Raw genomic sequence first — 22680 nt, 5'->3', positions numbered from 1 at the left:
TTATGTATTATCTGGGCTCCCATGTTAAATGCACCCCATTTTTTCATACCCCTACTATCCAACTACGCATGGAGTTGATTTTATATAGTGTGACGAGCGCAGCGAGCCATCGTCCCCGAAGCGTGGCGAGCGCAGCGAGCCCCGTGAGGGGACGCGGTCTCATAAGAAAAACGGGAGCCCAGATATTACATAAGTACCGGCTTTTCTATTGAGAATCGATAGACCATCCAATGTTATAGCCAGTATCAGAACTGTGCAGGGGAAAACCTTGACATCCACCCCCTATATAGCGGAGGAATTCGTTTCCCATTTCGATAAAGTCTATCAATCCATTCAGAAAGCAAGCAATGAGGACCTGCGGGAATTCTATTCAGAATTGAACCTTCCCCTATTAACTACAGATGCCCAAAGCTTGCTAGATTCACCAATTGCCATTAAAGAAGTGGAAAGCGTAATTAAATCTCTGCCCTTAGGTAAAGCCCCCAGCCTAGATGGATTGCCTGGGGAGGTGTTTCAAAAATTTGACAAAATCCTGGCCCCTCGAGTCGTCGCACTTTGCCAGGGTATGATGTTAGAGGATGATTTGCCCTCCTCTATGGTCGAATCATCCATAGTGTTCATCTTGAAAAAGGGTAAAGACCCGACATGTGTGGACTCGTATAGACCAATTTCATTAATGCCTACCGATGCGAAAAAAGCGCAAAAGTATTGGCAAATCGACTGAATATGATGATTCAGGAGATTATACATCCTGATCAATCAGGGTTCATGCGCGGGAAGTCCACTTTGATTAATGTAAGAAGGGTTTTCTCGTACATACAACACGCGAATGCAAGAGGGTTGAATGCCGCGGTGGCCTCATTCGATGCGAACAAGGCGTTCGATTCCGTCGAGTGGGGCTACCTCTGGAGCACCCTCAAAGCATTCGGTTTTGGACCAGGATTTGTCAGATGGATGAGACTGCTGTATAAGAACCCCAGGGCAAGGGTCTCCATCAACGTATTTACTTCCCAGTCGTTTCCTTTATTCAGAGGCACCCGGCAGGGGTGTCCACTTTCACCGCTGATATTTGCGGTGGCAATCGAACCCCTTGCTAGCATGCTAAGGTTGAAGTTGCACCACTTCAATTTGATGAGAGATATGAGATATAATCTGGTATCTTTATATGCCGACGACTTGTTGGTCGGTATGGCGGATCCAAAAGGTGACATCTCTGTGGTAGCCGACCAATTGAATAAATTTGGTGAACTGTCGGGGCTTACTGTGAATTGGAGCAAGTCACATCTAATGGTGATTGGTGATGATAGTTGGTATAACAGTGGGCCTGATATGCCTCTGATGATGGTCTCAAGCAATAGAGGACTTCCTGAAGGATAATATCACTCCAGTGTTCCAGGAGGTGAGGACAAAGTTTAGGTGTTGGGCCAAACTCCCCTTATTGGTTCAGGGCCGGGTCAACCTGATTAAAATGGTAATTCTACCCAAAATACTGTACCTATTACAACACTCTCCAATATACATTAAGGATGAGCATTTTAGAAGGTTGGACAGTATAATTTCTTCATTCATTTGGGGTAGTAAGCGCCCGAGAGTTAAAATAGCTACTCTCTGGAGAGATCGCGATAATGGAGGATTGGCCCTTCCAAAATTCAAAAGGTATTATTTTGCGGCCCAACTTGTCCATATAAGGTCTTGGGTCAAGCCTGAAGAGCAGTCTTTGGAACTATCTAGGTTGATAGGGTGCGTGGACTCTAGCATTACGCCGTTACAAATATTGCTATCCAGGTCTTTAAATAGAAGCTATCCTCCTATTGTAATTCAAGCTGTTAGCATATGGAGAGCGGTATGTAGTATGGACAATTATATGGGGGTGGACCCAGATTAATCGTTTCTTCTTCTGCCCATAGCTCAGGAGATTACTAGACAACAGGGTGGGAGACTCTGGTCCCAATATGGAGTGTGCTCATTGGGTCAGCTATTCCAAGATAAGAACGCTAAAGCCTTTGACCAACTTCAGGCTGAGCATCAACTGCCAAAGTCAATGTTCTTTAGATTTCTACAGCTTAGGAGTGCGATTACCAGATATGGAAGGGGTAAAGATGGGTGGCTAAAGGAGACCCATATCAAGGTATATCTAAGTAAACTTACGCTGCAGAAGGGAGTCTCGAAAACATATAAGTATTTAACTGCTACAGCCCCCGATGACGGGCTTACCCAGCTAATGCTGAAATGGGCCTCAGATATCCCTGACATAAAAGAGAGTAATTGGCAACTCCGAAAAGGGCAACGAATTCTATACGGGTCCAACAAGTTCAGTTTAATATCCTCTATTAATAACATAAATATATGTTCCCGTGTCCGTGTCGCTCAATAGAGTACATCTAGTATATATCTGTATATGTCCTATATCTGTACTGTCTTACCTGTCTACCCTTCTGGCTGGTGCAATCACCATGTGGCGCCGACGAATGGCTGCCTGGGTGCTGTACAGCTCAGTAAATGTTGTCCATGTCCCTCATTAGAATGCATCTAGTGCATATCTGTATGTGTGATGTATATCTGTACTGCCATTGTTGCCCGTTTTGACAACCCTTTGTATTACAGTATGTGCATTATTTTTAATGTCTGTAAAGCGCCTTGAGTCCTGTTGGAGAAAGTGCGCTATATAAATAAAACTTACTTACTTACTTACTCTATAGAACGTATATGACTCCGGTCAAGATGAGCAAGATAAGAGGTTACTATTCGGACGCGTGTCCAAAATGCGGCGAGAAAGGTGCTACATTTTGGCACCTTGTGAGGACCTGTAACAGAGTTAGTCACTTTTGGGATAGGGTATGCCAGGTAATTGAGGGATTGGGGGTGCCACAGGCTGTCCTCACGGACATCAACCTGGTAATGGGGATATGGCAAGTAGAACGTATGTCGAGAGAATTGAGCCTTCTTCTAACGTGTCTTACCGTACTGGCCAAATTGGTCATTGCGCGCTATTGGATGGCACAAAACGGACCGAATTTTACAGAATGGTTAAATTTAGTAAACACTATGGGGGACATTTACCAAAATGGATTCGTAGAAAAAAGGTGTATTCGTAGGGAGAAATACACCTTTTTTTTACGAATTTGTATTTTCGGGATTTACAATCCCAAAAATACAACAATTCGTATTCCTAAAGATGGAACATTCGTATTTGTATTTACAAATACTAATGTCTACACCATCGATAGGATACGACAGAAATCACCATTCAAAAGAATGGTGGTTTCTGATTTACTAAGCAGCCGTACTGATAATACGGCTGCTTAGTGGTGTAAAACAGGCACGCAAATACGACAGGAAAATAGAACACCATTTTCCTGTTCTATTTGCTTTAAGCCTGCACGGATCAGTCAGATCCGTGCAGGCTTCAGTGTAAAAAAATAGAAAAATTAAATAAATTTAAAAAAAAACTGCGTGGGGTCCCCCCCCCACAGCCGAAACCAGCACCAGGCTGAAGGAGCCGGGCCGTATATTAAAAATCAGGGAACCCGACAAATAGGGGTTCCCCGATTTTTAACAACCAGCCCCAGGCTCCAGGTCCGGGGCTGGTTCCCAAAATACGGGGGACAAAATGACTAGGGGTCCCCCGTATTTCAAGAACCAGTCCCAGGCACAACCAGCCAGCAGGGTAATGTCACAGCCGGGGGACACTTATAATATAAGGTCCCGCGGCCAAAACATTAACCCCCTGACCGGTCAGCCTGGCCAGGGGCCCTGGGGGAGTGGGGACCCACCCAATGAAGGGGTCCCCCCCCTCCAGGACTTACCTGACCAGGCTGAAGCCTGGTACTGTCCCCGATGCCCCTGGGCGGTGGGCATCGGGCTGATTATGGTGTAAAAAAAAATACTAATCTATTGTTTTTTACTGTGGCACTACAAGTGCCAGCAAGCCTCCCCAGCAAGCTGGGTCTTGGAGAACCACAAGTCCCAGCCTGCTGGGCATTAAAGGGCCCGCTGGCACTTGTAGTTCCACAGTTAAAAAAATAGTGCACAAAACACACTGATACACTTTTAAAATAAAACTTTAATACATACAAAGCCCACACATACTAATACTTACCTATCTTCTTTCCGTAGGTATCCCTGGTCCTGTGTCGTCGTCTTCTGGTCCTGTGTCGTCTTCTTCCTCCATGTCGACCGTCGCTGTCGCCGTCCGGATCCGACGAAATCCATTTGGGAAGCTGTGGAAGGAAACCATACTCACCTGTCCCAGCGCGACGTAGTCCAGGTAAGTGTCTTGGCAAAAAAACAAACCGAACACCCCGAAACCAGCCGGACACGGAGACGCATGGTACTGTGTGTACATTGTGCGGCTCCGCCTCCTGAATGCCGCTATTGGCCGCCTTGCGGCCTAGCGGCCAATCGGAAGCCGCTAGGCGGCCAATAGCGGCATTCGGGAGGCGGAGCCGCACGATGTAAACAAACACTGTGCGTCTCCGTGTCCGGCTGGTTTCGGGGTGTTCGGTTTGTTTTTTTGCCAAGTAAATTTCCCCCTATATTTGATCACGAGAAATTCTACCACGCATCTAAATGGTGCAGCACTAGATTCTACTCAATATGGAATCTATGGTATCGATCTGCATTCTATCAGTTTAAAGGGTAGGAATTAGTTACGCACAGATAGGTATCATACAAACACGGCACATATTCGGAGCCGGATTGTTTCTCCTTTTCATTATCCAAGCCCGATCAAATGGTAGGCACAGTGTATTGACCTTCAACGGCTATCGTACAGTGTAAACTGTCTGAGGATGTGGGTGGTACTGTAGTTCCTTTCCGCGCCCCGCAAGTAGGTCACTGCACCTGCCATCTCCCCACTTTTGTGAGTTCGACACATGTATTCTCCTATGTGTTTCTCCTATATACAGCACTATAATCCCACGTATCGCTGTATTTGAATATATAGCATTATCACTGTATTGTTCGTCCTGTCTCATCCTGTTTGTACGTTGATTCACTGTAAATCCCGCATATATAATGCAGTGTGTCATTGCACCCAAATTTTTATAGGTATTATATCCCCCTTTCTGTCCTTCTCGGTCCGACTATCCCGCAGACAAGGTAATATACCTAAATACCCTAATACTCCTCTCCATAGTCCTAAACTTGCCAAACCCACCTATGTTAGGCTACCTCGTGTGAATCTCAGAGATCCACTCTCCCTTAGACATCTATGCCAAGGAAACCTCAAGAGGCTCCCTCCCTTCTCAAAGCTAAATACATCAGCCTTGGTATGGAAGCTCCAAATGTGTGTCCCCTCTACTGCTAGCTAGGGGAATCTAGCAACTATAGTCTCGGGCTTGTATGCAGGGCTATAGAGTTGTATAAATGAAATGCTTTACGCGGTACCAGTGTGCACTTTGTCTTATGTTGCATGTTTACTTTTATTGTTGTAAATTCTTGATATACAGATTGGTATATGTTTTGCTGTTTTCTATGTATTTTAAATGTTTAAAAAATTTGATAAAGACTCAATTAAAAAAAAATAATCTTATTACACTAGTATTTACTTTATGAGTTTGATGCAGGAATTCTCATACACACAGAAGGCAGCATACAGGGGCTCAGTGAAGGTGGCAGAGAAGGTGTACAGGTGTCTGATGGGGTCACACAGCTTGTAGAAGGACAGACGCCCGGCCTTATAGTCCAGGTATATCCTGACTGTCTGCACAGGGGACTCTGGATCTCTTTCCTCTATCTGTTTATATATATTGCTATGACATGCTCCCAGCTTGTCAATAAGGCTCAGGTTCCAGGACTTGTTATTATAACCAATGAATGATTCATTACCCTTACTCTTTCTCTCCATACTGTGACCGGCCACCCCTATCAGCCATTTCTCTGCCTCTCTCACATCCACTTCCCAGTAATGTCTCCCAGATGAGAAGCTACAGGAACTTAACACCTGCCCAACTATAAACCTCTCTGGTCCATCTGGTCTGATCTGATATACATTACTATTACATGCAGATCTGCGATCCTCTGATATAATAATCCAATTAGAGGCCGTCTTAATATCCAGTAATACATCAGCTTTCTCCATCACTGAGAACTGTCTCTTTATCTGTAGATCCATCAGACTATCAGCCACGAGGGAAAGTCCCCTGTGTAACATCTGTGAGATTATTCCCTCATCCACACATCCAGTCACTCTTACATCACTGGTGACATCACAGCTCCTGTGACTGATGACATCACCTCCTGGATCTTTCTTCAGGACAGTTAATGGATCACTGATGCTACAAATCTCCTCAATGCTACTAATCTTCCTGGACAGCTCGTCCTTCTGTGTCTCCAGCTGTGTGATCAGATCAGTGACTGAGAGAGACATCTGTTCTACCTGTCTGGAGATCTCATCCAGGACCTCCCTCTCCAGGGTGTCTAACTTCTCCCTGATGTCTCTAAACAGATCAGTGACTCTCTCAGTGACCCTGGTGGCTCTCTCCTTCTCCTCTCTCCTGTGATCCTGCAGACGCTGCACTCTCCTCTCAGTTTCCTCTCTCTCAGACTTCAGGGTCTCAGTAACTGCTCTCAGTGTCCCCTTTTTCTTCTCAGAGGCCACAGTCAGAAGTTCCACGTGGTGACCCTGGTGGTCCCCAGCCACCCAGCAGGATATACAGATAGCAGCAGAGTCCTCAGAGCAGTAATACTTCACCATCTCCTTGTGTACGGAGCATTTTCTTTCTGTCAGGAAATCAGTGGGTTCAGTTAGAATGTGTTCAGTAGATTTATTGTGTTTAATTAAGTGTCTGTCACAAAATGAAGATTCACACTGTAGACATGTTTTAGCCGCAAGCACACAAGGTTCACAGTAAGTACAGAAGATCGGGATGTCCTTCATCTCTGGCAGGTTACATAGGAATCTCTCCACAATGTTCCTCAGCTTCCTGTTCTTCTCCAGTGCCGGACGCCTCCTAAACTCTGCTCTGCACTCCGGACAGGAATAATCTCCATCTACCTCCTGTGTATCCAGCGCCTTCCCAATACAGTCCCGGCAGAAGTTGTGTCCACATCTCAGGGACACGGGGTCGGTATAAGTGCTCAGGCAGATGGAGCAGCGCAGCTCAGCTCCCAGGTCTGCAGACGCCATTCTAGGAAACAGGAATGAAACAAAACATTATTATTATACAGATCAGCGCAGAGGGAGGGGCTGAGCAGTAACATCCAAAGTCAGAAACATGATGAAAGTGATAGTATGCTGGGAATGGCTGTGTGGGGGAGGATAGAGCAATAACATACTGTCTATGGGGCTCATTTATAAAACAATATTGGCAAGGGGTTAGCAACAAATATTATGGGGGAAATTTACTAAGAATACAAATACAAAAAATCGTATTCGTATTCTTAATACGAATCAATACGACTGCATACTGCTGTTTCAGCCGTATGTAAAGTCGTGTTCCAGAGGGGAATTTACAAAGCAGTCAAATACGACTGCTTTGTAACCCTCCGATGTCGTAATGATTTGTATTAGCGGCTGTATAATAAAAATCTGTGCAGGCAGTCTGCACGGATCAGTCAGATCCATGCAGGCTGCAATGTGTAAAAAAAAATAGAAAAAAATAAATAAATTTTAAAAAATGGCGTGGGGTCCCCCCCCCACAGCTGTAACCAGCACCAGGCTGAAAGAGCCGGGGCCGGTAATAAAAATCAGGAAACCCGGCAAATAGGGCTTCGCTGATTTTTTAAAACCAGCCCAGGTCCGGGGCTGGTTCCCAAAATACGGGGACAAAATGACCAGTGGTCCCCCATATTTTAAGAACCAGCTCCAGGCCAAACCAGCCAGCAGGGTAATGCCACAGCCGCAGGACACTTATTATATAAGAGAACAAAATTGGTTGTGATGCGCTGCTAGGTAATAATAATAATAATAATAATAATAGGTAATAATACTCCGATTCACCTGCTTGAGGAAAATGAAGGAAAGGACCCACTGTGTCCTTTCCTTCATTTTGCTCAAGCAGGTGAATCGGAGTATTATTACCTATTATTATTATAACCCCCCCCCCAAAATTCCTCATATGTAATAACTTTTTATGCAAACCTTTTTTTGTGTACCTTTTTATAATTTTTTCTGTGTATTGTACTAATGATATATGAGATATATTTTATTATAAAAATTATCAAGATAAACAGTGCGTCCTTTCCTTCATTTTGCTCAAGCAGGTGAAATGGAGTATTATTATTACAGGTTGAGTATCCCGTATCCAAAATGCTCGGGACCAGGAGAATTTTGGATAACGGATTATTCCGTATTTTGGAATATTTCAATATTTCAATGATGTATTTTAAAGTATCTTGCATTTATGCTGTATAAACACATCAAACACATGAAATGCACACAAATATATTTTATTACCACATAAAATACACACAAATATATTTTATTTGTTCAAAAAACAAGGTTTCAAAACATGAAACAAAAATTGTGTAGTATCTCAGATATTGAATTTGAATGCCAAGCAATCATTTTCTTGTACATATATAGTGCCAGTTACATATCATGTCACCTTTAGTGCTGTTACAAATGTCCCCAGTGAGTTTTTAGCAAAAAATAATTTGTGCCGGGCACAGGTATAGGTGTGAGCCATGGGAACCCACTCAACCCCACTGACTGCTTCGCAAAGGGCAGCTCTTATCGCCTTACCTTTGTGATACTAATTGCATATGTTAATACATATGTGATTATTATCAATGCGATGTGCAGTGGGTTATAACGCAAATGCTTAGAACATCCCGCCCAAGGAGTGTAAAGTGTAACAAAATAATAATATAAGGCATTTGTATTTGCTTGTCAGGTGGTTTATGTTAAACCCGGACAACACCATCTAGATAGGACCAAAGACAATGTCACAGTTCAGGTTCCCACACAGTCACTCACTCTCCTGTACCAACAACTAGAGTGACCAGCCACAAAATTTCAGGGATTTCAATCCCAGGTGTCACAGTCCTACTGGATGTCAATCTGAACAGCACTAGCTGTGACTTGAGGTTCACTTTGGACACACGGCTCACCCATATAAGGTATGCTGCCACCAGCAAAGCCTGGTTTAGCGCCTCCGATTTGTGCAAGGTACGCTTTGCTCGCACCTGACCACATAATACAATATAAAAAGGTTGTAGCGTAAGCCGCAATAGGCGTTAATCCTAAAAACACAGATTCAGGACTAGAAATATGAATTATTTATTTCCAAGAATACTTCGATTAAGCGAGGGCTGCCTAAGCCAGAGCGTACTTAAGAGGCTTACATTTTTTGGGTTGGCAGGAAAGAGTTAATGACTGCTAGTTGACTAAGTTAGTTTCAGTTTTGTGGTTAGCCCATGGGAGAGCTTCGGGGCGTGAGCTTAGGAGAGGGGTATATAGGCAGGTCCTTTCAGGAAGTACTTCCTCTTGCAGAAATATTTCAGCTCCCTGGCAGAAGTACAGCAGCTCCAGCCTCCAGACCAGCCTTACTGTAGCTAAGTCCACTGTCTGTTGTTGTTGGGAAATCTAGTTCATGTTGGTGACCAGTTCAACCAAAGGATAAGTTCAGAAGATTCGTTTGTCTAGTTCATTTGGTTCATTATTCCATCACTGGTTTAGAGACTGAGAGGAGCACATGGAAGTGTATGAACCAGACCAGATTATTACACACAGAGCAGGCATTGCTATTACCAGCTCATGGCAGCAGTTACAGCCTTGTTAGAATGATCAGACAGGTTTAATAAATCAGATTATTTTCTATTTTAGAAATGCAAAAGGATATACAGCACCCTGATAGTGACCTGTTCAGCTCTGCAATATTAATCCCATTGTGGTTACTATTTTGACTTCCATAATATGCAAGTAAATACCCAAATTCAAATTTTTTTTTTTTTTTTTCTGCTTTTCAAATACAGTAATTAGAAGGAAAACCTGTCCCTTTGCCCCAATGTAACTGACCTCAGAGAGAGATGGGGTGGAGAGTTTGAGGGGTATCAGGTCTGCTCCTGTAATTTATCTTGCACAGTCTGGGATGTGACATAGGCTGATTGGTTGCTAGGGGTAACTGCTCCACTTTATGTATAATGAAGTTGCATACATCTTTTGTGGAGTAAACAGAGCTACAGTATATAACATGCTGCAGCCAGCACTGTGTCTGTGGCTTATTGGGAGTGCAGCTTGTGACCTAATATACTGGGGGAATAGGGCATGGCAGTATACAGTATATAACATGCAGCATACAGTATATAACATGCAGCAGCCAGCACTGTGTCTGTGGCTTATTGGGAGTGCAGCTTGCATACCTCCCAACAGTCCCGATTTTATCGGGACAGTCCCGATTGTCAGGGCCTGTCCCGATGTCCCACCCGCGGGCGGCAGTGTCCCGCGGTGTGGGGGGGCTGTTGGGAGTCCCCCCGTCAGCTGCTAAACAGCGGGGAATAAACGCTGTGCGCATGCGCACAGCGTCTATTCCCGCAGCCAGGGGGCTGGGGGCATGGCTAGAGGCTCACAGAGCCTCTGGGTCATGCCCCCATAGCGGCAAAATGGGGGCGTGGCCTCGTGGAAGAGCCGCGAGCATAGGCCACGCCCCCCAAATTAGGCCACGCCCCCGAAAATTTTGGCTCGCCTCCGGCGCGCAGAAGCATCGTCCCGCATCCTATGCTGAGAAAGTTGGGAGGTATGGCTTGTGACCTAATATACAGGGAGAATAGAGCATGGCAGTGCATAGTTCTGCTCCATACACACAATTCATAGTGCCACACATGGTAGCTCAGAGATACTGTACAGACACAGACTCATTATGGCTGTAGAGTCAGTGATTCGTTCAGAGATCTGTATGACTCTGTTAACTAAATGAACTATTTAAGTAATTGCATGACTCAGGAGTCATCAGAACACTAGATCCGCAGAGTACAGACCAGGTCTGAGCTCAGCACTGCCACCTGTTGTAGTTACCATGTACTGCCTCTTTAGTATTTTTTCTGCTTTATTCTACTAATGTACATATATTTTTTGATGGCAGACATTATCCTATATAAGTTTAATATATGATTATTACAGACCCAATTATTTATTTATTTATTTTGTTTTCGAATCGTCCGGGGCCACCGAATCTCCACGGTGCGGCTGGGAATGCAGTGGGGTCGGACGACCCATCGGCTCCCATTTCGACTCCGGATACTCCTGCCGTTCCCGTTCCGGGTGCATCGGGGGGCCGCTGCTGCAGCCGAAGCAGGGAATTCCACTCTGCCTCTGACTGTGGGGCCTTTTTCAGGAACAGGTGAGCTGGATAATGCACATGCCTCCACTTCAGGGCCTTCCTTTACTGACAGCTCCGCTAGCAGCGACAAAGTCACCAGCCAGATTACCACAGCCGAGTCGCTAGTTAAGCCCTTTCCAGGTAAGGAGGGGGCCACGCCCCCTCCGGCAAAAGAAAAGTGCTTCGCGTACATGGACTCCGATTGCACACGAGGCGCTAGTTGTCGGTTCCGACATGCACGCTGAGTGGGTGATGCATATCACCTCGCCGAGGATTGTAAGGCTGCCGCGGCCCCCGCTTTCTACAGTGAGCCCTCTGCCGGCTCTAAGTAAAGGCCCATTCCCCTATTAGGGTCCCTGCTAGGGCGCTTTGGCTGGCGATGCGCGAATAAGCGGGATGCGCAATTCCTCCTCGAGGGATTCACATCCATTACCAGCTTTTCAGTAAGGCCCCGGATATAATCCTGGGTTTCGGTGCTGATCCTCTTTTGGCGTCATCACCGCAGGCCTTGCGGCCGCTGCAATATTTAGTGCTGAAATTGCCTGTTGGGGCAGCTACCTGCGCAGCGGCCGGCAGGCTTCCTGACTTTTCCATTTAGGCAATGGGGACGAAGGAAGTCCGCTGCATTTAGGTATTATATAAGGTATATAAGATTTAGTTGTAGTGCGCCTGTGGCGCTGACCCAAAAATGCTGTTTACTCGCTGGTTTTGGAACAGCTAGTGTTCCGGAATCAGGGGTGTGAAGGACTTTCTTGCATTTTTTACCTTCGTGGGTCCTTATTAATTTCAATTCGGCCCACCTCCCCCTTCCGGGACACACAAGAGTTTTTTTATCAAGTTTTCAACTTCACTTGGGTCCATTGTACTAACTTACCTTGCCGTACTAATCAATGCAATGTATAATTTCTGACGGTTAGGAACCTTTTCTTTCAGATCCCCCTTTATTGGTTTGAGGTTATTGTTGAGGGATAGTTTTCGGGTTCGTTTAGGGAGGCGGACACTTAGGTAGTTCTTCGTGGGTGGCATGCGGCGGCTCTTGGAGCCTATATAGCGGCTCTTAGAGCCTGGCGGTGGCGGTAGGGCGTCACGGTCCAGCGGTCACTTGTGGCATGAGAGGGCGCTGGGAGGCACTACCCCCGGGAAAGACGGCGGGGTGTCCTGCCTTTGCGGGGGGGGGGGGGGGGGGCGCTGTGGGCACTTCGTCAGCGGAGTGTCCACACCAGCCAGAGAAGGGGTGGTGAGACTTCCCAGCGTTAGGTTGTGCCTTAGTCGGATGGGGCCGTCTCAGTCGTCCCCATGTTAATATCAGTCAGTTGGGGCGTTTAAGTCGCCGCCATTTTTGATGTGACTAGAGCTGGTCATCCGTGGCGCCTTATTGCCAGCCCTTTACGAAGAAGGGTCATACCACATAATAAATACTATATGACCTTTAAATCTAATTGTTATGGTGTCCGTGTCTTTATTGTGTCAGCGTCAGTTATTCTTTAGTTAAGCTAGCTTAAAGTGTATGTTAAGGTTCAAGCCAAATAAATGTATAGACGGCTTAGATTAAGCGAGGGCTGCCTAAGCCAGAGCGTACTTAAGAGGCTTACATTTTTTGGGTTGGCAGGAAAGAGTTAATGACTGCTAGTTGACTAAGTTAGTTTCAGTTTTGTGGTTAGCCCATGGGAGAGCTTAGGGGCGTGATCTTAGGAGAGGGGTATATAGGCAGGTCCTTACAGGAAGTACTTCCTCTTGCAGAAGTATTTCAGCCCCTCCCACCCTCCCTTGCCTTCGGCATCTCAATTTATAGTCCATTCTTTGGTACATTTACCATTTCCAGAACTGGGGTGGTAGGGCGTCACGGTCCAGCGGTCACTTGTGGCATGAGAGGGCTCTGGGAGGCACTACCCCTGGGAAAGACGGCGGGGTGTCCTGCCTTTGCGGGGGGGCGCTGTGGGCACTTCATCAGCGGAGTGTCCACACCAGCCAGAGAAGGGGTGGTGAGACTTCCCAGCGTTAGGTTGTGCCTTAGTCGGATGGGGCCGTCTCAGTCGTCCCCATGTTAATATCAGTCAGTTGGGGCGTTTAAGTCGCCGCCATTTTTGATGTGACTAGAGCTGGTCATCCGTGGCGCCTTATTGCCAGCCCTTTACGAAGAAGGGTCATACCACATAATAAATACTATATGACCTTTAAATCTAATTGTTATGGTGTCTGTGTCTTTATTGTGTCAGCGTCAGTTATTCTTTAGTTAAGCTAGCTTAAAGTGTATGTTAAGGTTCAAGCCAAATAAATGTATAGACGGCTTAAGAGCTTTAGTTACAAAAATTTGTTACAAAGATTATTAAATATATTTTAAAAATACACACAGTGGAATAAAAACTCAAACAAAATAAAAAGGAATAAAAATACTCCAAGTACCAGCAAACTGTTTGTCGGGGAATTTCGCAGATGAAGAAGATTGGTACATTCCCTGCATGAATAGCTGCTTTCCCCAAGAAATGGACACACATTATGGTGGGAGAAGGGTAGATATAGCTCATTGCTGCTCCTCTCATCCCTCCCACCCTCCAGAGTTTTTAACCAGCTTCATGCTGGACACTAATGAATGTCCCTAAGTAATTGATCTTTGTACATGAAAGGAAGATTCCACTCTCCTTTTAAGTGTCTAGTACAAGCTCCTGACAGATTGGATTGCAACAGACAAGATGCAAGGTCTGATAACGTACCCTGACAATTTTCAGTACCTTGCCGGGATGGGTAGCAGTGGTCTCCCTGCTGAGATGGACTGCCACAGTTCCCATCAGTGGCGTAACTATAAATTTTGCTCCCCCCTGCCAAAAAGTTTGTGGCTCCCCCATCCGGGCTCCTCTCCAGCGTTTCCCCAGTGTGTGACGTGATGACATCATAACGGAGAAGCTGAAGCAGGAGAGAGGAAGAGAGTCCAGCAGACACTGCTGCTTCCCATGGCTCCAACGTATACCAGGCTGCCCTAGCATGCCCATCCGCCCGCCCATCCTGTACACAGTAGCCAATAGCCAGCTCTTTTTACAGTCAATTGAATCAGTGGGGGAATCTGTCATCTCTGCCATGGCCCCAACCGTGCTGCGGCTGACTTGCCTCCAGTGCTCAGTCAGTGGGCAGCGCCAGGCAGCAGCATGTCAGTGGGTCGAGATGGTGCTGGCGCCCACACAGACCCCGCTACTGCTTGCTCCCCCAAGCGGCTGCTGGGGCTGCCTTACAGTAGTTACGCCACTGGTTCCCATGTTAGGACAAGCACCATGGGTGTGGCCCATGTACTCCTGGACTCTTGTACCACCCCTATGCTCTGCATCTCACCCACCTTGGCACCTGTAACATCCCCAGTGTGTCGCTGCATGCTGGCTGTCTCAGGAGGGGTTTGGTGACCTGACTCTTCCTGGTGGGCAACTAGGTGAATTTTCCCTGACCTTCCTGCAAAACAGGTTTGGTATGGGTGCAGGGTGTCAGACAATGGACTTTGCTGTCCCTCTATCAACTTTTCCCTATACTTGGCATCTGGCAGGGTACCACCTGCCACATCAGCTGCTGCAAGGGGTCTGGTTCTGGTTCTTCTCCCAGGAGGCTGCAAACTTCAGGCACACAGATGTCCCTGCCCCAGTAGTCTGTGAACACACTATAGGCTATGTCTCCTCTTGCAATCCTTGCTAGCAATGACACAGACATCCCCAGCTGTGCATTGGACTCCTGGGCATGGATTCTCCCCTGCAGCTGGCAGTTTGGTTGGCCTTACTGAATTCAGTACTAGCAACTTCTGCCACACCCCAAACAGGTGTGGTGTAGACATTCCTGAGTCTCCACTTGGCTTGGACAGACTTCGCTATCAGGGGTTGGAAGGTTCCTGTAAACAACATGAGGCTGAAAACAATAAATATGACAGAAATCATATCAGTTACAGGGGCAAACGCAGGATTTTCCAAGGGGGTTTCCAGAGGGGCGGAGCAAAGCACGGAGATGGACACTTAGGTGACCCAGTATATGCCGGGTCAGTTAAAGTATTATAGATAGACCAAATGTATATAAATAATAATAATAAAATATATATACATATATACATACATATATATACATATAGGGGCATCAACAGCAGTGTAGACCCCTGGGCATAGCAATGTATGCTATCCTCCAGCTTTGATGTCCTGCGGGTGGTAGGGGGTATTATATCAACCGCTCAGCATGTAGGGCCTGGATCAGTGATTTCCCCTAATTACCCATTTACTGCACAGATGGTGGGAGATGGGGTGGGAGAAGGGAGCACTGGGCTGAATGAAGGGGCCCTGATACATAACTTCCAGGGTGGTAGAGGATGTTTAATACGCAGAGGAGGGGGGTATAGTGGAGTGGGCTTATTATACATAATTTTCTGGTGGGAGGACAGCTTGCTTGACTGCAGATATCTCCAGTTCCCGGAAATACATTTCTTAGATTTTAATGGAATTAAAAACTAGAGAATCCCACCTACCAAATGGCATTGGGGACTGGGGGATCAGAGTTCAGGAGGCACAGCAATCTGCCAACGAGTATATAAAACTACATACCAGGTGTGTGGAGCTGGAGCAGTAACCAGCTGCTGGAAGGCTGATATCTCTGGTTCTGGGAACAGTAGAGACAAGCTACTAGTGTCCTTCAAAGAAGGAGAATCCCAGCTTTTGGAATATACCCTCAGAAAAACTCTATATCAGACAGAATCTGAAATATCTGACTGGGAAGAGCAATTAACAGGCTTGGAGGGGGACTACTTTGAAGTCAGATATCTCTGGTTCCCAAGGGCCGATTTTTTTAAATTCTTGTACCTATGGAAAGAGGAGACCCTCTGCTTTCAGACTCGGGACCTTAGACTCCTGGGGGGGTTTCTGGGTACTCAGTAACCCCCCCTGCGTGCGCTTCTGTTTATGTGTAGTGTTCGGTGTGAAAGGGCCTTTTCAAATTACCCAGGTCTAGCAACCCGGCTTTCCAGCCCGGGTTAAAAGAAGGGTTAATCCCGGGTCGGACCTGGGTTTTCGGACCTGGGTTTTTGTGCAATGGGTTACATAGGTCGAGCTGTGCCACACACCATATGTAATGCTTGTTATATATATATATATATATATATATATATATATATATATATATATATATATATATATATATATATATATAGATAGAACCAGTGGTTCTCAACCTCGTCCTCAAGTACCACCAACAGTCCATGTTTTCCAGGTCTCCACACATAATCGCAAGTGAAATAATTAGCTCCACCTGTGAATATTTTAAAATGTGTCAGTCAGTAATGAGTGCACCTGTGCACCTGCTGAGTGACCTAGAAAATTTGAACTGTTGGGGGTACTTAAGGAAGAGATTGAGAACCACTGATATCTACCATACATAGTAATGCCCATAACACATTATGCCACACACCATGATGCCTATTACACATTATACCACACATCGTGATGCTCATTACACATTATACCCCACACCATAATGCCCATTACATATTATGCCACACTGGACAATTACTTATTATACCATATGCCGCAATGTCCATTACACATTATGCCACACACCATAATGCCTATTACATATTATTCAACATAAATGCCACTTACATGCTTTTTGCAAGGAGTTACATTTTTGATGCCAGGGATTTCATGCTTGAGGCCACAGGATATTTCATGCTTGTTGCCATGGGGGATTACATGCTCATTGGCATGGGGGGGTTATGCTCATTGCCAAGGAGAGGATTTTATGCTCATTGCCATTGCTATATGCATTTAGGGGGTGATTCAATACCCTCCCCACCACCCTCCGCCGGAAAAGTGTATAGATTCTGATGATTGAGTGTGAAATACTTTAATTGTGTTATAAATATTGGCTATAAATGTGGATTCCCAGCAATAGGAGTGTTTCCGTACGCAGGGCTGCCATCAGAAATTGTGGGGCTCAGGACTGTCAAAATAGGCAGCACCCCCCTATTGTTATAAAACAAAAACACTTGAAATAATGTTTTTTGTTTTGGGGGTTCACTTAACATTTATAACAGCCTTGCTGCTAGAGCCGGCAGGCTGCACACACACACACACACACACACACGCACACACACACACCCGCACACACACACACACACAGACAGTAGCTGCAGAGAGATGCCCCAAACCCCCCTCCCCTCTCCCAGTCCCTGGTGTCTATCACAATAATAAATTAGTTACTGTACCTTTAGCATGTGAGGGGCATCCACACGCTGTTCCCTGCTGCAACGCTCCTCACAGAAATATGGCGGCACCTCCTCCTCACACAAATATGGAGGCACCTCCTCCTCACACAAATATGGAGGCACCTCCTCCTCACACAAATATGGCGGCACCTCCTCCTCACACAAATATGGAGGCACCTCCTCCTCACACAAATATGGAGGCACCTCCTCCTCACACAAATATGGAGGCACCTCCTCCTCACACAAATATGGCGGCACCTCCTCCTCACACAAATATGGCGGCACCTCCTCCTCACACAAATATGGAGGCACCTCCTCCTCACACACATATGGTGGCACCTCCTCCTCACACAAATATGGAGGCACCTCCTCCTCACACAAATAAATCTGGCATGAGCTGCGTGACATCATTCACGTCGCACGGTGGGGGCTCCCGGCTAGCCTGCTACCCACTGCACTGCCTGTTTGAGTGTCCCCAGGCGGCGGGCAGCACGTGATGGTGCGGCGGATTGTGGCCAGACGGGGCCACGGGTGCCGCTGTGTAGTCAAGGGGGGGTGCTGGTGGCCTTGCGGGCTGCGGGGACAGAGTGGCCCGGGCTCTACCCTCTTTCAAAGCATTCGTCCCTGGGACAGCTGTTCCCATAGCACCCCCCTGGTGGTGGCCCTGCCCGTATGGGAGATATTGCTGCTATGTAACCTCGGGCACTGTGTAACCTGGAACCAGTGTGTTAATCAGAAATTCTCACCTTGTTCTCTTAGCACCGGTGCTGAACCCAGATCTAGACTGGAGTCCCCAGAGAAGCAGACTGTAGTGTGGCTGTAGTGCGGCTGTTGTGCGGGTACCACGGTCCACCAAGTAAGACCCCTTCCAACGCTCTGAATGCGCTGTCACTGGTATAGGAGGACACGGTGTGTGATGGCTGAATAACATTTTCAAGTTCAGTCTGGTTATCAGTAAAGATAGTGGCAGGTCAGAGGTTACCTGGACTAAAGGTGACCAATCACTAGTGCAGTTTGTCTGAAGCTTCACATTGCATCAGATTTCCCTTCAATTCCCCAGCAACTTCCTGGGAGTCGCGCGCGTCAGATTTTGCATCTGATTGGCTGTACTACAGGGTGCTAGGGGGTCTGTACTACAGGGTGTTGGGGGGTCTGTACTACAGGGTGCTAGGGGGTCTGTACTACAGGGTGCTAGGGGGGCTGTACTACAGGGTGCTAGGGGGTCTGTACTGCAGGGTGCTAGGGGGTCTGTACTGCAGGGTGCTAGGGGGTCTGTACTGCAGGGTGCTAGGGGGTCTGTACTACAGGGTGTTGGGGGTCTGTACTACAGGGTGCTAGGGGGTCTGTACTACAGGGTGCTAGGGGGTCTGTACTACAGGGTGCTAGGGGGGCTGTACTACAGGGTGCTAGGGGGTCTGTACTGCAGGGTGCTAGGGGGTCTGTACTGCAGGGTGCTAGGGGGTCTGTACTGCAGGGTGCTAGGGGGTCTGTACTACAGGGTGCTAGGGGGTCTGTACTACAGGGTGCTAGGGGGTCTGTACTACAGGGTGCTAGGGGGTCTGTACTACAGGGTGCTAGGGGGTCTGTACTACAGGGTGCTAGGGGGTCTGTACTACAGGGTGCTAGGGGGTCTGTACTGCAGGGTGCTAGGGGGTCTGTACTGCAGGGTGCTAGGGGGTCTGTACTACAGGGTGCTAGGGGGTCTGTACTGCAGGGTGCTAGGGGGTCTGTACTACAGGGTGCTAGGGGGTCTGTACTACAGGGTGCTAGGGGGTCTGTACTACAGGGTGCTAGGGGGTCTGTACTACAGGGTGCTAGGGGGTCTGTACTGCAGGGTGCTAGGGGGTCTGTACTGCAGGGTGCTAGGGGGTCTGTACTACAGGGTGCTAGGGGGTCTGTACTACAGGGTGCTAGGGGGTCTGTACTACAGGGTGCTAGGGGGTCTGTACTACAGGGTGCTAGGGGGTCTGTACTACAGGGTGCTAGGAGGTCTGTACTACAGGGTGCTAGGGGGTCTGTACTACAGGGTGCTAGGGGGTCTGTACTACAGGATGCTAGGGGGTCTGTACTACAGGGTGCTAGGAGGTCTGTACTACAGGGTGCTAGGGGGGCTGTATTACAGGGTGCTAGGGGGTCTGTACTACAGGGTGCTAGGGGGTCTGTACTACAGGGTGCTAGGGGGTCTGTACTACAGGGTGCTAGGGGGTCTGTACTACAGGGTGCTAGGGGGTCTGTACTACAGGGTGCTAGGGGGTCTGTACTACAGGGTGCTAGGAGGTCTGTACTACAGGGTGCTAGGGGGGCTGTATTACAGGGTGCTAGGGGGTCTGTACTACAGGGTGCTAGGGGGTCTGTACTACAGGGTGCTAGGGGGTCTGTACTACAGGGTGCTAGGGGGTCTGTACTACAGGGTGCTAGGGGGTCTGTACTACAGGGTGCTAGGAGGGTCTGTACTACAGGGTGCTAGGGGGGCTGTATTACAGGGTGCTAGGGGGTCTGTACTACAGGGTGCTAGGGGGTCTGTACTACAGGGTGCTAGGAGGGTCTGTACTACAGGGTGTTGGGGTCTGTACTACAGGGTGCTAGGGGGTCTGTACTACAGGGTGCTAGGTGGTCTGTACTACAGGGTGCTAGGGGGTCTGTACTACAGGGTGCTAGGGGGTCTGTACTACAGGGTGCTAGGGGGTCTGTACTACAGGGTGCTAGGGGGTCTGTACTACAGGGTGCTAGGAGGTCTGTACTACAGGGTGCTAGGGGGGCTGTATTACAGGGTGCTAGGGGGTCTGTACTACAGGGTGCTAGGGGGTCTGTACTACAGGGTGCTAGGGGGTCTGTACTACAGGGTGCTAGGGGGTCTGTACTACAGGGTGCTAGGGGGTCTGTACTTCAGGGTGCTAGGGGATCTGTACTACAGGGTGCTAGGGGGTCTGTACTACAGGGTGCTAGGGGGGCTGTACTACAGGGTGCTAGGGGGTCTGTACTACAGGGTGCTAGGGGGTCTGTACTACAGGGTGCTAGGGGGTCTGTACTACAGGGTGCTAGGGGGTCTGTACTACAGGGTGCTAGGAGGGTCTGTACTACAGGGTGTTGGGGGTCTGTACTACAGGGTGCTAGGGGGTCTGTACTACAGGGTGCTAGGAGGGTCTGTACTACAGGGTGCTAGGGGGGCTGTATTACAGGGTGCTAGGGGGTCTGTACTACAGGGTGCTAGGGGGTCTGTACTACAGGGTGCTAGGAGGGTCTGTACTACAGGGTGTTGGGGGTCTGTACTACAGGGTGCTAGGGGGTCTGTACTAGAGGGTGCTAGGGGGTCTGTACTACAGGGTGCTAGGGGGTCTGTACTACAGGGTGCTAGGGGGTCTGTACTACAGGGTGCTAGGGGGTCTGTACTACAGGGTGCTAGGAGGTCTGTACTACAGGGTGCTAGGGGGGCTGTATTACAGGGTGCTAGGGGGTCTGTACTACAGGGTGCTAGGGGGTCTGTACTACAGGGTGCTAGGGGGTCTGTACTACAGGGTGCTAGGGGGTCTGTACTACAGGGTGCTAGGGGGTCTGTACTACAGGGTGCTAGGGGATCTGTACTACAGGGTGCTAGGGGGTCTGTACTACAGGGTGCTAGGGGGGCTGTACTACAGGGTGCTAGGGGGTCTGTACTACAGGGTGCTAGGGGGTCTGTACTACAGGGTGCTAGGGGGTCTGTACTACAGGGTGCTAGGGGGTCTGTACTACAGGGTGCTAGGGGGTCTGTACTACAGGGTGCTAGGAGGGTCTGTACTACAGGGTGTTGGGGGTCTGTACTACAGGGTGCTAGGGGGTCTGTACTACAGGGTGCTAGGAGGGTCTGTACTACAGGGTGCTAGGGGGGCTGTATTACAGGGTGCTAGGGGGTCTGTACTACAGGGTGCTAGGGGGTCTGTACTACAGGGTGCTAGGAGGGTCTGTACTACAGGGTGTTGGGGGTCTGTACTACAGGGTGCTAGGGGGTCTGTACTACAGGGTGCTAGGGGGTCTGTACTACAGGGTGCTAGGGGGTCTGTACTACAGGGTGCTAGGGGGTCTGTACTACAGGGTGCTAGGGGGTCTGTACTACAGGGTGCTAGGAGGTCTGTACTACAGGGTGCTAGGGGGGCTGTATTACAGGGTGCTAGGGGGTCTGTACTACAGGGTGCTAGGGGGTCTGTACTACAGGGTGCTAGGGGGTCTGTACTACAGGGTGCTAGGGGGTCTGTACTACAGGGTGCTAGGGGGTCTGTACTACAGGGTGCTAGGGGATCTGTACTACAGGGTGCTAGGGGGTCTGTACTACAGGGTGCTAGGGGGGCTGTACTACAGGGTGCTAGGGGGTCTGTACTACAGGGTGCTAGGGGCTCTGTACTACAGGGTGCTAGGGGGTCTGTACTACAGGGTGCTAGGGGGTCTGTACTACAGGGTGCTAGGAGGGTCTGTACTACAGGGTGTTGGGGGTCTGTACTACAGGGTGCTAGGGGGTCTGTACTACAGGGTGCTAGGAGGGTCTGTACTACAGGGTGCTAGGGGGGCTGTATTACAGGGTGCTAGGGGGTCTGTACTACAGGGTGCTAGGGGGTCTGTACTACAGGGTGCTAGGAGGGTCTGTACTACAGGGTGTTGGGGGTCTGTACTACAGGGTGCTAGGGGGTCTGTACTACAGGGTGCTAGGGGGTCTGTACTACAGGGTGCTAGGGGGTCTGTACTACAGGGTGCTAGGGGGTCTGTACTACAGGGTGCTAGGAGGTCTGTACTACAGGGTGCTAGGGGGGCTGTATTACAGGGTGCTAGGGGGTCTGTACTACAGGGTGCTAGGGGGTCTGTACTACAGGGTGCTAGGGGGTCTGTACTACAGGGTGCTAGGGGGTCTGTACTACAGGGTGCTAGGGGGTCTGTACTACAGGGTGCTAGGGGATCTGTACTACAGGGTGCTAGGGGGTCTGTACTACAGGGTGCTAGGGGGGCTGTACTACAGGGTGCTAGGGGGTCTGTACTACAGGGTGCTAGGGGGTCTGTACTACAGGGTGCTAGGGGGTCTGTACTACAGGGTGCTAGGGGGTCTGTACTACAGGGTGCTAGGGGGTCTGTACTACAGGGTGCTAGGAGGTCTGTACTACAGGGTGCTAGGAGGTCTGTACTACAGGGTGCTAGGGGGGCTGTATTACAGGGTGCTAGGGGGTCTGTACTACAGGGTGCTAG

At 48.5% G+C, this 22680-nt stretch overlaps 1 protein-coding gene across 1 annotated transcript in view; it reads right to left on the bottom strand.

Annotated features, from left to right (window-relative positions):
• Positions 1–5474: 5474 nt before the first annotated feature.
• Positions 5475–22680, bottom strand: part of LOC146021087 (uncharacterized) — a 40988-nt gene continuing 23782 nt past the window's right edge. The window contains exons 2-3 of the mRNA XM_083154887.1: positions 18222–18395; positions 5475–7130 (exon numbers count right to left, since the gene is read on the bottom strand). Coding sequence (XP_083011013.1) covers positions 5546–7130; positions 18222–18395 — 1759 coding nt within the window. The 3' untranslated portion in view covers positions 5475–5545. The remainder of the gene's footprint in view (positions 7131–18221; positions 18396–22680) is intronic.

The sequence above is a fragment of the Crinia signifera genome, chromosome 7, assembly GCF_055691185.1.
Source record: "Crinia signifera chromosome 7, ASM5569118v1, whole genome shotgun sequence".
Lineage (NCBI taxonomy): Eukaryota > Metazoa > Chordata > Amphibia > Anura > Myobatrachidae > Crinia > Crinia signifera.
This window is presented reverse-complemented; position numbering and strand designations above follow the sequence as displayed.